Genomic DNA, 16,552 nt, shown 5'->3' with positions numbered 1-16,552 from the left:
AAACCGGCAACCCAGGGACCCCCCCGCCCCAGGAAAACCGGCAACCCAGGGACCCCCGGCCCAGGAAAACCGGCAACCCAGGGACCCACGGCCCAAGAAAACCGGCAAACCCTATTATATCTATATATACATCTATCTATATATCTATTTTCGTGTTCCCCCTGCATTACCTCGGCCGCGGAGCCCTGGTTAAATACCCCTGCTGTAGACGGTCTACTGAAATAGGAGTCTACTAAACCCTATACAGATCATTTACTGACACTAGTTACCGTAGGAACCAACATTGCCCTGCATAATCAAAACCATGACGTCTGTGTGGGCCTGAAATCTGTGTGTCTGCGTCCCAAATAGGATGATTTTTTGGGACACAGACTGAACGTGTGGCAGAGAGAAGTCACCCTGCCTATAACATTCAGAACGCAGAAATCAATAGTTACCATATCCGGAGATGAATCATCTATTTCATGCTGCAACATACAGACAACACTAAGAACAAGAACAGCAGTCTTTGAAACAAGTTTAGCCCTCCACGATAATATCTATAAAAACAGTAAGCATCGTTTACATTCCATGTAAATAACCTGGTGTATTAAATGAGAGAATTCACTTTTTATTCAGTATTGTTACAGAAACATATGGTGTGCTGTTGCTTAAATACTCCGAGTCCTTCCCAGTAATATCTCCTTTCTCCTAAAGTTTTTTTTTGTTTGTTGTTCACTTCCCTTCATGCATTTGAAAATAAATGACTGGTATATGGAAACTCCCTCTAACCCAGTGGTCACCAACCGGACGATCGCATCCCTAGTAGATCACCAAACACGTCTGTAGAAAAGCCATCGATAAAGGCATCCCTAGTAGATCACCAAACACGTCTGTAGAAAAGCCATCGATAAAGGCATTACTAGTAGATCACCAAACACGTCTGTAGAAAAGCCATCGATAAAGTCATTACTAGTAGATCACCAAACACGTCTGTAGAAAAGCCATCGATAAAGGCATTACTAGTAGATCACCAAACACGTCTGTAGAAAAGCCATCGATAAAGGCATCCCTAGTAGATCACCAAACACGTCTGTAGAAAAGCCATCGATAAAGGCATTACTAGTAGATCACCAAACACGTCTGTAGAAAAGCCATCGATAAAGGCATTACTAGTAGATCACCAAACACGTCTGTAGAAAAGCCATCGATAAAGGCATTACTAGTAGATCACCAAACACGTCTGTAGAAAAGCCATCGATAAAGGCATTACTAGTAGATCACCAAACACGTCTGGCAGAAGGTGCACTTGATTCAGAAACCCTGGCGCCGGGTAAGCAGAGTGTTCTCATTTTAAACCATTCTATGTGTCTGAAGGGACTAACTCTGCCTACCTGGCAGACCAGGAGAGCTGTGCTAAATCAAGCGCACCTACATGTACTGGCCAATCGGATGGCTCAAATCACAGCGCCTAGTACAGCTTCCACAACCCCACAGCAAAGTTTGATACTAGCCTACGAGAGATTTCATCACTTTTAAAACCATGACCAGAGAGAAACTGTCAACGAATATAGCAAAGAGCTGTATGTTCACATTTTTTATCAGCACTGTCAACACTGTTTTTTAAACAAAAATAGATATGCGCTTGTCCCGACTAACAGTGCAACTGCACTGAATTAGCAGCCAAGTGTATCGATAGGCCTGCACTTCTATTATTAGCAGCTCGTCACGTATATTTTAATATCAAGAAATATTTCACTTCCTCTGGTCATAGGAACAACATGAATTTGTGCATCGCCATCAGTGGGACGACTGTGTCCCCTCTGGTCAGTCTCAGCGGAGGGAGGGAGGGAGAGAGGGAGAGGGAGGGAGGGCGGGAGAGAGGGAGAGGGAGGGAGGGAGAGAGGGAGGGAGGGAGAGAGGGAGGGAGGGAGGGAGGGAGGGAGGGAGGGAGGGAGGGAGGGAGGGGTGAGAGGGGAGGGAGGGAGGGAGGGAGGGGTGAGAGGGGAGGGTGAGAGGGGAGGGGGGGAGGGTGAGAGGGGAGGGTGAGAGGGGGGGGGGGGGGTGAGAGGGGGGGGAGGGTGAGAGGGAGGGGTGAGAGGGGAGGGTGAGAGGGGAGGGAGGGAGGGAGGGCACGTTTAGTTTTTTGCCCTAGCACTACACAGCTGATTCTATTTTGGGGTAATATTTTTTTTTTGAAACAACACAAAACATACACATACAAACGACAGCATACAAAACACACAACGACGTCACCCTGCCCAGACCCACCCCACCCCCATCTCCATCAACCACATCCCTCCTGCCCAGACCCACCTGCTCACCCCCCATCTCCAGCGCCTGCATCACTCTCCGCCACATGGCCTCAAACTGCACAGCTGATTCAAATAACCAACTCATCATCAAACTTTGATTATTTGATTCAGCTGTGCAGTGCTAGGGCAAAAACCAAAAGGTTCACCCGGGGAGGAGGTCGAGGTCGGGGTCGGTCGGGGGGGGGGCAGCCATGACAGAGTTTGGGAAAACTCTGTAGTAGATTATATTAGATTATAGTTACCTGGGATGTGTTTTCCTCCATATGTGATGTTAACGTCGTACAGGCCTGGGACGAATGGGATGTACTCTACGTTACAGCTGCCATCTTTATTGTCTTTACAGGACATCTTGGACTCTGACGGGCCTTCTACTGTGATGCCCAGACCTCCGATACCTGCCCCTCTGAAAAAACAAACATGTCAGAAACGGGGATACATAATAAATACAAATACTACTACTACAACAAAAGGAGTTGATTGTGGACTACAGGAAACGGAGGGCCGAGCACGCCCCCATCCACAGGAATGTTGTGAAGCAAGACAAGAGCTTCCAGTTATTCGGTGTCCACATCACTACGGATCTATCATGGTGTCCACATCACTAAGGATCTATCATGGTGTCCACATCACTACGGATCTATCATGGTGTCCACATCACTAAGGATCTATCATGGTGTCCACATCACTAAGGATCTATCATGGTGTCCACATCACTAAGGATCTATCATGGTGTCCACATCACTAAGGATCTATCATGGTGTCCACATCACTAAGGATCTATCATGGTGTCCACATCACTAAGGATCTATCATGGTGTCCACATCACTAAGGATCTATCATGGTGTCCACATCACTAAGGATCTATCATGGTGTCCACATCACTAAGGATCTATCATGGTCCACCCACACCAACACAGTTGTGAAGAGGGCACGACAACGCCTCTTCCCCCTCAGGAGACTGAAAAGATTCGGCATGGGCCCTCAAATCCTCAGACAGTTCTACAGCTGCACCATTGAGAGCATCTTGACTAGCTGCATCACCGCTTGGTATGGCAACTGCTTGGCATCCAACCACAAGGTGCTACAGAGGGTAGTGTGTACGGCCCAGTACATCACTGGGGCCTAGCTCCCTGCCATCCAGGACCTCTATACCAGGCGGTGTCAGAGGAAGGCCCTAAAAATTGTCAAAGACTCCAGCCACCCAAGTCAGACTGTTCTCTCTGCCACCGCACGGCAAGCGGTACCGATGCATCAAGTCTGGAACCAACAACACATTGAACCAGCTTCTACCCCCAAGCTATAAGACCGCTGAATAGTTAGTTAAATAGCTACCCAGAATATCTGCCTTGACCCTTTCTGCACCAACACTTTTCACAATCCTGTTGCCTAGTAACTTTACCCCTACATACACACATATATACACACACACACACACATATATATATACACGTATCTACCTCAATTACCTCGTACCCTGCACATCGATCCCGTGTACATGGGCATGTTATCGTTACTTGTGTATTTATTCCTCGTCTTATTTCTACTATTTCAAAAAATAAAACATCTCTGCATTGACTGGAAAGTAAGTAAGCATTTCAATGTTAGTATACACCTGTTATTTACGAAGCATGTGACAAATAAAATCCGATTTGAGACGGGGTCGAAGCAAACTACTGTACTAACGCTAAAGGAACATTTCCCCTCAGACCTGGGTTCATTAGGCACCAAACCGGAGGAAAGGTTTGAAAGAGAGGATATATGAACGCCACCATTTCCTCCCTAAGACACGACACACGAACATACAGGTGTGCATCTACCTGGTGATGATGGAGAAGTTGTTGGGGGCCTCTGTGAGGGCTTCCTGGAGCCCGGGGCCCTTAGCCAGGACCCTGGTGGGATCACAGCCTTCCTCCACCCCCACCTGGAAGGGACTCTTCGGGACCGGAGACTCATCGTACAGCACCTCCACAGCATGGACGCCTAGAGAACAGAGAGACGTCAACATGTCAATGAATCAATCATTTGGACATACCAACCACATACATCTATTCATAATACCCTTTTTACCTCAGCAGTCGTCACAGAGAGCTTAACAGCAGCTGTTTGTTTTTACCGTTTTCGAAGGGTGTGTACTCAACGCCGTAGGTCCCGTCTGCCTTGTCAGTGACGACACAGTCAGTCAGGGCGCCAGAGGGATTTCTGACCTGGGCTTTGATGTGGTCACCTCCCTTCTTAGTCAGAGACCTGGCGTCTACCGTGAAATCCGTAGTGGCCTCCCGGAACAACGCTGTAGAGTAGAGAAAACATGTAATAGAATTATCAATTGTTAAATTTTGTCGACTCATCCCAAAGTATCATGTTGTTGAGCTTCGTTGACTTTCTATTCCTCCCTAAAACTGTTCTCCAGCCAGGGGTGCTGCTCTGTGGCTCTCCAGCCAGGGGTGCTGCTCTGTGGCTCTCCAGCCAGGGGTGCTGCTCTGTGGCTCTCCAGCCAGGGGTGCTGCTCTGTGGCTCTCCAGCCAGGGGTGCTGCTCTGTGGCTCTCCAGCCAGGGGTGCTGCTCTGTGGCTCTCCAGCCAGGGGTGCTGCTCTGTGGCTCTCCAGCCAGGGGTGCTGCTCTGTGGCTCTCCAGCCAGGGGTGCTGCTCTGTGGCTCTCCAGCCAGGGGTGCTGCTCTGTGGCTCTCCAGCCAGGGGTGCTGCTCTGTGGCTCTCCAGCCAGGGGTGCTGCTCTGTGGCTCTCCAGCCAGGGGTGCTGCTCTGTGGCTCTCCAGCCAGGGGTGCTGCTCTGTGGCTGACCCAGTGCCTCTCAACATGTGTGTGTATTTGTGTGGGGGTTGAGACGGGGAGAAGACATTTCCGTTCATGGCTCTGTAAACGTGCCATCATCACCACCACCCTCCAACCGACTGCCCCTTTGAACTCTAATAGTTATTTTTCACTGAGGCAGCAGTGACGTGATGCTGCTCCGAGGTGAGGTAATGGTTTTAGACTTCACTGAAACTGCTACAGGGTTATTGAGAAGCTGAGTGCTTCTGGAACGCTCCCATTTCTTCTTGACAAAGCAAAGTTAACACTACACAAAGGGCTCCTGGTGTCATGGTAACCGGGCAAACAAACAGCAGTTGTGGTCAATCAGAATAAAGATGAGTCACGTTCAGTTAGTATAGGTACTTGTCCCCACAGGTACAATAAAGTTGAACCTATCCTACTGATAACCAGGTTAAAGAGTGACAGAGTGAGGAGATAAGTGGCATGCTACAATACATTTACGTTTCAGGAGTTTGGTTCTCGGTTTACAGTGCCACTGCAAATCAATCAAAATGTATTTTATAAAGCCCTTTCTACGTCAACAGTCGTCACAAAGTGCTTTACAGAAACCCGGCATAGACCCCAAAGAGCAAGCCAAACGAACGGAAAAACGCAGAGCAACAGAGTATTCCGAAATAAACTCTTACCTCGTCCCTCCACTCCGGGACCAAACACCTGGACTCTGGATGTGTCTACAGCAGGGTCTACCATCACCTTGGCAGGGAACCCGGGCGTCGCCGTGCCCCCGTACTTCAGTAGCAGGGTGTACATCCCAGCGGTCAGGGGTACGTAGGTCACTGTGTAGGTGCCATCTTTGTTGTCGATCACCTGAACGAACCAATGAATCAATCAATTATTGAAAACCTTTCATCGCCCGAAGGGAATTTGTACCTGTAACCACACTTGTTAGCACATTTACATTTTAGTCATTTAGCAGACGCTCTTATCCAGAGCGATTTACAGTTAGTGAGTGCATACATTATTATTTTTTTCATACCCCCCCGTGGGAATCGAACCCACAACCCTGACGTAGAGAGTAAGTAGGGTTCCTACAGTCATATGAACAGATAAGCAATATATGTTTTTATAAAATTCAAATTTGTTATCAGATCCCCGAGATTTCCACTCTCTCATCAGAGACCGTTTCAAGGACCCTCCAAAAATCACCTCCATTCGACCCCATGGTACACACCTCTGTCTTAGCCTTATTGTTGCCAGAGTCGGATGCAGCGTCCAGGGTGAGTTGACCCGGTCCAGCCCTGGAACAATCCACGTTCACCACACTGGTCTCTCCCACCTTGGCCCTCTTCAGCCCCGAGCCAGACGCCACCACCTGAAGGAAAGAGGTTAACAGTTGAGGTATTTAGTCATTTAGCAGATGCCCTCGTCCACAGTGACCTTTCAACTTCAGCAGTCATATTTTGACTTCCATTCATTAAAAGTAAAACCAATCTTCCAAAACATCTATCATGAAGATAGTAACAGTACTAGCAAGAATAAAGTGAAAACCAGTATAACACTAAAGTGTTAGATAGTGTTAGATAGTTGTCACTATCAGGCTTCAAGGACAATTGTAGAATAATAGTGAAGACATCAAAATATGCTGAGCACTTGTTGGCTGCTTTTCCTTCCCTCTGCGGTCCGACTCATCCCAAACCATCTCAATTGGGTTGAGGTCAGGGGGATTGTAAATAAATCACTGACAGTGTCACCAGCAACGCACCCCCACACCATCACACATGCAGAGATCATCCGTTCACCTACTCTGCGTCTCACAAAGACACGGCGGTTGGAACCAAAAACCGCAAATTTGGACTCATCAGACCAAAGGACAGATTTCCACCGGTATAATGTCCATTGCTCGTGTTTCTTGGCCCAAGCAAGTCTTTTCTTATTATTGGTGTCCTTTAGTAGTGGTTTCTTTGCAGCAATTCGACCATGAAGGCCTGATTCACACAGTCTCCCCTGAACAGTTGATGTTGAGATGTGTCTGTTACTTGAACTCTGTGAAGCATTTATTTCGGCTGCAATTTCTGAGGCTGGTAACTCTAATTAACTTATCCTCTGCAGCAGAGGTAACTCTGGGTCTTCCATTCCTGTGGCGGTCCTCATGAGAGCCAGTTTCATCATAGCGTTTGATGGTTTTTGCGACTGCACTTTAAGAAACGTTTATATTCTTGAAATGTTCCGTATTGACTGACCTTCGTGTCTTAAAGTAACGATGGACAGTAGTTTCTCTTAGCCCTATTTGGTAAAAGACCACGTCCATATTATGGAAAGAACAGCTCAAATAATCTATCTTCTGTAACCCTTGAATGAGTAGGTGTGTCCAAACTTTTGACTGATATAAATAAAACCAGTGTGCATGCATCTGGGCGTGTAGCCCTACCTTGGTGGGATCAAAGGGGTAGTGGACGTCAGCGTGGAAGGGGGACCCTGGGATATGGGTCTCCTCAAACAGGATGTTAACCAGGTACTCTCCTGGCTCAGTGGGCAGGTAGGACACGCTGCACGTCCCGTCCCCGTTATCAGAGCACTCGATCTTGGCTTCGGTGGGCCCTTCCACAGTCAGGCCCAGACCGCCGGTCCCTGCTCCCTTAGTGTCGATGGTGAACTCAGCAGGGTTACCCACCAGACCTCCCTTCAGACCTGGACCAAACGCCTTCACCTGGAGGGAGGGACAGACAAATTGCCACTGTCAGTTATAAAACAGTCAGTACAAACAGCCAGTTACAGTGTCCGGACTGCCACTGAACAGAAGCAAAAAATGCTTTTTAAAATATAGGCCACAAGAACAAATTATGAAATAATACATTAGATTGTGGATCAATCAACCATGGAAATAATCTATCATGAAATAATCAATTAGATTGGGGATAAATCACTCGCTGTAGAACCTACACATCCAAGTATAACTGACCAATTTATGAAAGACAAGCGTTGTAATTTTGAATTCTGAAAAGTGAGGGTGGAAGAGGTGAAAAAAGTATTGTTGTCTATCAACAATGACAAGCTACCTGGGTCTGATAAGCTGGATGGAAAATTACTGAGGATGATAGCGGACTATATTGCCACTCCTATTAGCCACATCTTCAATCTAAGCCTACTAGAAAAGTGTGTGCCCTCAGGCCTGGAGGGAAGCAAAAGTCATTCCGCTACCCAAGAATAGTAAAGCCCCCTTTACTGGCTCCAATAGCCGACCAATCAGCCTGTTACCAACCCTTAGTAAACCTTTGGGAAAAATGGTCTTTGACCAGATACAATGCTATTTTACAGTAACCAAATTGACAACAGACTTTCAGCACGCTTATAGGGAAGGTCATTCAACAAGCACAGCACTTACACAAATGACTGCTGATTGGCTGAGAGAAATTGATGATACAAAGATTCTGGGGGCTGTTTTGTTAGACTTCAGTGCGGCTTTTGACATTATCAAATCAAATCAAATTGTATTTGTCACATACACGTGTTTAGCAGATGTTATTGCGGGTGTAGCGAAATGCTTGTCGATCATAGTCTGCTGCTGGAAAAACGTATGTGTTATGGCTTTACACCCCCTGCTATAATGTGGATAAAGAGTTACCTGTCTAACGGAACACAGAGGGTGTTCTTTAATGGAAGCCTCTCCAACATAATCCAGGTAGAATCAGGAATTCCCCAGGACAGCTGTCTAGGCCCCTTACTTTTTTCCATCTTTACTAATGACATGCCACTGGCTCTGAGTAAAGCCAGTGTGTCTATGTATGCGGATGACTCAACACTATACACGTCAGCTACTACAGACAGCAACACTTAACAAAGAGCTGCAGTTAGTTTCAGAATGGGTAGCAAGGAATAAGTTAGTCCTAAATATTTCCAAAACTAAAAGCATTGTATTTGGGACAAATCATTCACTAAACCCTAAACCTCAACTAAATATTGTAATAAATAATGTGGAAATTGAGCAAGATGAGGTGACTAAACTGCTTGGAATAACCCTGGATTGTAAACTGTCATGGTCAAAACATGTTGATTCAACAGTAGCTAAAATGGGGAGAAGTCTGTCCATAATAAAGCGCTGCTCTACCTTCTTAACAACACTATCAACAAGGCAGGTCCTACAGGCCCTAGTTTTGTCGCACCTGGACTACTGTTCAGTCATGTGGTCAGGTGCCACAAAGAGGGACTTGGGAGAATTACAACTGGCCCAGAACAGGGCAGCACGGCTGGCCCTTAAATGTACACGTAGAGCTAAAATTAATAATATATAGGTCAATCTCTCATGGCTCAAAGTAGAGGACAGAGGTATTGACATAATGAATGCACCGAGCTGTCTGTTTAAACTACTAGCACACAGCTCAATCAACAATTGTGGTCCTCTGTAGCTCAGCTGGTAGAGCACGGCGCTTGTAACGCCAAGGTAGTGGGTTCGATCCCCGGGACCACCCATACACAAAAATGTATGCACGCATGACAGTAAGTCGCTTTGGATAAAAGCGTCTGCTAAATGGCATATTATTATTATTATTTTATTATAGCTCAGACACCCATGCACATCCCACAAGACATGCCACCAGAGGTCTCTTCACAGTCCCCAAGTCCAGAACAGACTATGGGAGGCGCACAGTACTACATAGAGCCATGACTACATGGAACTCTATTCCACATCAGGTAACTGATGCAAGCAGTAGAATCAGATTTTTTTTTTTTAAACAGATAAAAATACACCTTATGGAACAGCGGGGACTGTGAAGAGACACACACACAGGTACAAACACACACACACACACACACACACACACACCTGTGTTGTGTGTTGTAGTAGAGTAGCGTCCTGAGGGCACACACTTCAATGTTTGAAATGTTTATTATAATGTATATTACTGCCTTAATTTTTGCTAGACCGCAGGAAGAGTAGCTGCCGCCTTGGCAGCAGCTGGGGATTCATAATACATACAAAATACAAATCAATCATGAAAATAATCTATCATGAAATCCATTAGATTGGGGATCAATCAACAATGAAAATATCTATCATGAAACTAAAAAGGTTATTACATTGTACATCTGAGCGCATGCCTGTACCTTGCTGGGGTCTGGAGGCAGTGTGGCCTCCACAGGGAAGGGGCTGCCCGGGATAGGTTGTCCATCGTAGATCACCTCCACAGCATAGAGGCCTTCCTCCTTGGGGATGTATTTCACCCTGCTGTTCTCTGGTCTCTTCCCAGGCTGAGCCTCCAACACACAAGGGACAAGCTTACCGCTAGGGCTGCTGATCCTCACCTCCAGTTTACCCTGGCCTCCTGCCCCCTTGGTGCCCACCACAAACTCCTGGTCCTGCCCCACCTCCACTCCTGGAGAAAAAACAAGGTTTCAGCACATAGCCTTTCTAAAGACCAGTCCTAAAGAGCAATGCACTATAGCAATCATATGAAGGCACAATTTTCCACCTCCACTTCTGGAAGGGAAGGGGTTAATGAAATAACTTTTAGTGAAATGGCGGGGCAAACCATCATAGCGCCAGAGAGGCATGCTGGGAAGCTTTCAACTGATAAAGGAGGAAGCTACGGTACTGCTAGTAAGAGGTAACGCTACTTACTGCCATCCAGGTTGTTGACCTGGACCTTGCTGAGGTCCAACGGAGCAGCCACTCCCACAGCAAAGGGACTCTTGGGAATCACATCTCCGCCGAACGTTACGATGATTACCATCTCTCCCTAGAGACACACACACAGAGAGACAGAGAGAGACACACACACAGAGAGACAGAGAGAGACACACACACAGACAGAGAGACACACACAGACAGAGAGACACACACAGACAGAGACACACACACACACAGAGAGACACACACACACACACAGAGAGACACACACACACAGACAGAGAGACACACACAGACAGAGAGACACACACAGACAGAGAGACACACACAGACAGAGAGACACACACAGACAGAGAGACACACACAGACAGAGAGACACACACAGACAGAGAGACACACACAGACAGAGAGACACACACAGACAGAGAGACACACACAGACAGAGAGACACACACACAGAGACACACACACACAGAGACACACACACACAGAGACACAGAGAGACACACAGAGACACAGAGAGACACACACACAGAGAGACACACACACAGAGAGACACACACACAGAGAGAGACACACACACAGAGAGACACACACACGAAGCGAGAGAGAGATGAGAGAAAGGGAAAAAGAAAGAGGGAAAGAGAAAGATGTTTATTGATCCTTTACCTATACTGGTGATCAACAGATTAAGAACATCTTGTAAAAAGAGACCTGTCCCTAGACAGGAAACCATAGAGTACCACAGTATGAGCCATTATACCCATAAAACCTAGCGGTCAAACTGGGAAATGGTTCCAATCGTTTTTCCACAATTCATTTTTCCCTTAGGGGATTTTAGAAACACTTAAAATAAGGGATGTGTTTCATGAAGGCTTACCCTGGCGTGACATTTTGATAACCATGTAAATCTCTCTAGGACAAGGTGACTTTTATCAATATATTCGCCTGTATTTACCCGCAAAAAATGAAATGCTAATTATCTGCTAATGTGGCTATCATAAAGAACTACAAATACCATGATGATCTGGAAGAGACTGCCGAATCGAGGCAAAGGTAAGAATATCTGGATTAACGATCTAATGTTATCCAACTGTAGTAATGAATAAATTGGCTACATTTCTTTAAATGGACAATTCTGTGAACTGTCTTGTGCAAGTTTAAAATTGCTAGAGATGATGTGCAGGAGCTTGCAGGGATTTGTAGTTTTGCAAGATGTCTACTTTGATGCTAATTAGCATTTTCAAAACAGAGTAAATAGAGCCGAATATATTGATTAAAGTCACCTTAGCCAGAGAGATTTACATGGTTATCAAAACGTCACGCCAGGGTAAGCCTACACGAAACAGCCCTTATTTTAAGTGTTCTCCAATGGGAAAAATGAATGGTGGAAAAACGATTGGAACCATTTCCTTGTTTGACAGCTAGGTTTTATGGGTATTATGACACCTCCGCTGTGGAGCTCTATTATCTGGCAGGAAGAACCACTAAATAAGGGACGGCCATTTTAACATGCACAATAAGGTTGACAGAGAGATGGTTCAAATACTATTTGAAATCATTTAAAATACTTTATATGTACTTGTTTGCGCTTGCCTGGCTTAATTGACCAACAGAACACTCTCAAAACTGCAATCTGGAAAACCAGACAGGCTAGAGCAAACTCTCAAAGTATATGAAAGATTTTAAATAGTATTTGAACCCATGTCTGGTGCCTTGACTCACCTTTTGCATTGGAGCATACTTGACGGTGTGTGAGTAGTCATAATTACCTGTTGTATTGGAGCATACTTGACGGTGTGTGAGTAGTCATAATTACCTGTTGTATTGGAGTATACTTGACGGTGTGTGAGTAGTCATAATTACCTGTTGTATTGGAGCATACTTGACGGTGTGTGAGTAGTCATAATTACCTGTTGTATTGGAGTATACTTGACGGTGTGTGAGTAGTCGTAATTACCTGTTGTATTGGAGTATACTTGACGGTGTGTGAGTAGTCATAATTACCTGTTGTATTGGAGCATACTTGACGGTGTGTGAGTAGTCATAATTACCTGTTGTATTGGAGTATACTTGACGGTGTGTGAGTAGTCATAATTACCTGTTGTATTGGAGCATACTTGACGGTGTGTGAGTAGTCATAATTACCTGTTGTATTGGAGCATACTTGACGGTGTGTGAGTAGTCATAATTACCTGTTGTATTGGAGTATACTTGACGGTGTGTGAGTAGTCATAATTACCTGTTGTATTGGAGCATACTTGACGGTGTGTGAGTAGTCATAATTACCTGTTGTATTGGAGTATACTTGACGGTGTGTGAGTAGTCGTAATTACCTGTTGTATTGGAGTATACTTGACGGTGTGTGAGTAGTCATAATTACCTGTTGTATTGGAGCATACTTGACGGTGTGTGAGTAGTCATAATTACCTGTTGTATTGGAGTATACTTGACGGTGTGTGAGCAGTCATAATTACCTGTTGTATTGGAGCATACTTGACGGTGTGTGAGTAGTCATAATTACCTGTTGTATTGGAGCATACTTGACGGTGTGTGAGTAGTCATAATTACCTGTTGTATTGGAGTATACTTGACGGTGTGTGAGTAGTCATAGTTACCTGTTGTATTGGAGTATACTTGACGGTGTGTGAGTAGTCATAATTACCTGTTGTATTGGAGCATACTTGACGGTGTGTGAGTAGTCATAATTACCTGTTGTATTGGAGTATACTTGACGGTGTGTGAGTAGTCATAGTTACCTGTTGTATTGGAGCATACTTGACGGTATGTGAGTAGTCATAATTACCTGTTGTATTGGAGTATACTTGACGGTGTGTGAGTAATCGTAATTACCTGTTGTATTGGAGTATACTTGACGGTGTGCGAGTAGTCGTAGTTGTCGATGATGTCAAAGTCTTGGACGGCGTCTCCCTTGCCGGTCCCAGTGAACTGGACGTCCACGGGGGCCTTCCCTGCTCCTTTAGTGTGCACTGTGAAATGGGTCGGCTTGCCACACTCCACTCCTAAAGGAGCCACTCCTGGACCCTCGGCCTTGACCTTGGAGGCATCATGGGAAGGTTCCACTTTGACCCTGAATGGGCTGACGGGGATCTCCTACAAATAGAAAAACTGTATTAACAAATCGCATTCACGCAGGATTAAATCATTTACTTAGACACATTTTACATACGGAAAACACATCACAATTCAAAACACCAAAGATAAGTGAATGGCCTTTTGTGCTCCACATTATTAAGGGCCGGTTTCCTAGAACCACATTAAGCCTAGAATCTCCAATCCGCTTTAGTCCAGGACTAGTCTCAATCTGGGTCCTAAGAGTGCTGCCCTAAAAAGCCAAATGGGAACTAAGCATGACTGACTGACTGACTGTCCGTCCGTCCGTCCGTCCGTCCGTCCGTCCGCCTGCCTGTCTGTGTCCATCAGTCACCCACCTGGTCAGTGAAGAGGACCTTGATGGTGAGTCGTCCTGCTCCAGGAGGGATGTATTTCACAGTGATGGTGTCGTTGGCATTAGGGATGATGTCAAAGTCAACGTCCTCCTCCTTATCACTGATTACATTGGCATCACACTTGATCCCCACACTCACGTCCCCTGGAACACACAGAGAGATATATATATATATATATATATATACACACATACATACAGTGAGGGAAAAAAGTATTTGATCCCCTGCTGATTTTGTACGCTTGCCCACTGACAAAGAAATGATCAGTCTATAATTTTAATGGTAGGTTTATTTGAACAGTGAGAGACAGAATAACAACAACAAAATCCAGAAAAACACATGTCAAAAATGTTATAAATTGATTTGCATTTTAAATTAGGGAAATAAGTATTTGACCCCCTCTCAAATCAGAAAGATTTCTGGCTCCCAGGTGTCTTTTATACAGGTAACGAGCTGAGATTAGGAGCACACTCTTAAAGGGTGGGTTGAATGAAGAGAAAACAATGCATTAAAACGACATGTATCATTCTTGTTCAGTTCATATCTATATTGAGGTTTTTCTTTCATGATTTGTATCTGGTGTTGGTGGGTAGCCTCAGCTACATGGTCCTGTGTGGTCCTGTGTGTGTGTGTGTGTGTGTGTGTGTGTGTGTGTGTGTGTGTGTGTGTTCCTGTGTGTGTTCCTGTGTGTGTGTTCCTGTGTGTGTGTTCCTGTGTGTGTGTTCCTGTGTGTGTGTACCTGTGTGTGTGTGTGTGTGTGTGTGTGTGTGTGTGTGTGTGTGTGTGTTACCTTCCCCTGCCTCTGTGCAGTCCACAGTGAAGTGTGTGGGTTCATTGGCCTTCAGTCCCGTCCTCTCTACTCCTGGACCGAACACCTTGACCTTGTGAGGATGGCTGCCCTTCCCAACATTCACCTGCACAAGACAAACATCAGTTTATTCTTTATAAGGTCCAATAGAAATTCCCATTCTGCTTTATCCCAACCCCTCTGAAAGACACTGAACATGCATACACACACACACACACACACACACACTGGTTGGAGAGCACAAAACAACAGTTAAAAATAACAAAAACAACAGTTTTAGTTGAAGAGAACTGACAGTGACAATAATGTTTAGGACCGTCTAGGAAACAGGAACAGGTGAAGTTTACAGCCTGCATACTACAACAAAACAATGTTAAATACAATTGCCAACAAGGGTTGGGCGACGTCTTGAATGACACATCGTCCGAAAATCGTTTATATACGATTGTATCATCTACCTAAAATCTGTGTCCAGATTTCAGTTAGGCTACACGCGTTGCGCACGGAGGGGGTCAATTGGAGGAAAGAAAGTAATATGAAGAACACATTGGTTATACCAGAACTCTGATTTACGGCATAATGTCATTCTTTATGATTTAAATTGATACAAAAGCCACAAACAATCTCATTAAATCACTGTTCAAAACAAAGTGTTAGGCCCTAGTTATTTTTTATCTAGTCTAGACTGCAGAATGATTTTCAAATATGTAGGCCTTTGTTTCTCTTGTCCATAAAATTACTCAGATATCATTTATATTAGCCTACCTTTCCAAAACTAATATATATTATAGACTATTGTTTTATTCTACCGTAATCATTTACTTTCCGACAGTTTCAGACTCTTAAAAAAAAAAAAAAGTGACGGGATTTCACTTAGTAACTATAGTATAACCGGCCTTAGCTAAATCTGGAGGAAAAACAACAACGTGCTTTTCTTAGTGGCAAAGAAAAGCACGTCTTCGCCTGTTTGGCAGTTCTTCGGTTTCAGGCCGAATGATGAAGGTGAGCCAGCAGACCAGACAAGATTATCAGAGAAAAGGATGGACTGACTACAAACCGTCGCCATCATATTCATCATCCTGCTGAGTTCGCTACTCTGGGGCAGAAAAGTTCGCTACTCTGGGGCAGAAAAGTTCGCTACTCTGGGGCAGAAAAGTTCGCTACTCTGAGGCAGAAAAGTTCGCTACTCTGGGGCAGAAAAGTTCGCTACTCTGTGGCAGAAAAGTTCGCTACTCTGGGGCAGAAAAGTTCGCTACTCTGAGGCAGAAAAGTTCGCTACTCTGGGGCAGAAAAGTTCGCTACTCTGAGGCAGAAAAGTTCGCTACTCTGGGGCAGAAAAGTTCGCTACTCTGGGGCAGAAAAGTTCGCTACTCTGGGGCAGAAAAGTTCGCTACTCTGGGGCAGAAAAGTTCGCTACTCTGAGGCAGAAAAGTTCGCTACTCTGGGGCAGAAAAGTTCGCTACTCTGGGGCAGAAAAGTTTGCTACTCTGGGGCAGAAAAGTTCGCTACTCTGGGGCAGAAAAGTTCGCTACTCTGGGGCAGAAAAGGGTGAACATGCTGCTGTTCTTTGCCAGAAACATTGAGG

At 45.3% G+C, this 16,552-nt stretch overlaps 1 protein-coding gene across 1 annotated transcript in view; it reads right to left on the bottom strand.

Annotated features, from left to right (window-relative positions):
• LOC311120208 (filamin-B-like) overlaps positions 1–16,552 on the bottom strand; it is a gene marked incomplete at its 3' end in the record, with an annotated part of 67,163 nt that overhangs the window by 16,996 nt on the left and 33,615 nt on the right. The window contains exons 13-23 of the mRNA XM_084194824.1: positions 14,950–15,073; positions 14,142–14,302; positions 13,543–13,803; positions 10,681–10,798; positions 10,167–10,435; positions 7,492–7,770; positions 6,295–6,435; positions 5,750–5,930; positions 4,408–4,581; positions 4,112–4,274; positions 2,537–2,697 (exon numbers count right to left, since the gene is read on the bottom strand). Of these exons, the coding sequence (XP_084050950.1) occupies positions 2,537–2,697; positions 4,112–4,274; positions 4,408–4,581; positions 5,750–5,930; positions 6,295–6,435; positions 7,492–7,770; positions 10,167–10,435; positions 10,681–10,798; positions 13,543–13,803; positions 14,142–14,302; positions 14,950–15,073 (2,032 nt within the window). The remainder of the gene's footprint in view (positions 1–2,536; positions 2,698–4,111; positions 4,275–4,407; positions 4,582–5,749; positions 5,931–6,294; positions 6,436–7,491; positions 7,771–10,166; positions 10,436–10,680; positions 10,799–13,542; positions 13,804–14,141; positions 14,303–14,949; positions 15,074–16,552) is intronic.

This window comes from Coregonus lavaretus, assembly GCF_964263955.1.
Source record: "Coregonus lavaretus genome assembly, contig: HAP1_SCAFFOLD_2593, whole genome shotgun sequence".
NCBI classification, from domain to species: domain Eukaryota; kingdom Metazoa; phylum Chordata; class Actinopteri; order Salmoniformes; family Salmonidae; genus Coregonus; species Coregonus lavaretus.
The sequence above is the reverse complement of the archived record's forward strand: the minus strand, read 5'-3'. Positions and strand labels throughout refer to the sequence as shown.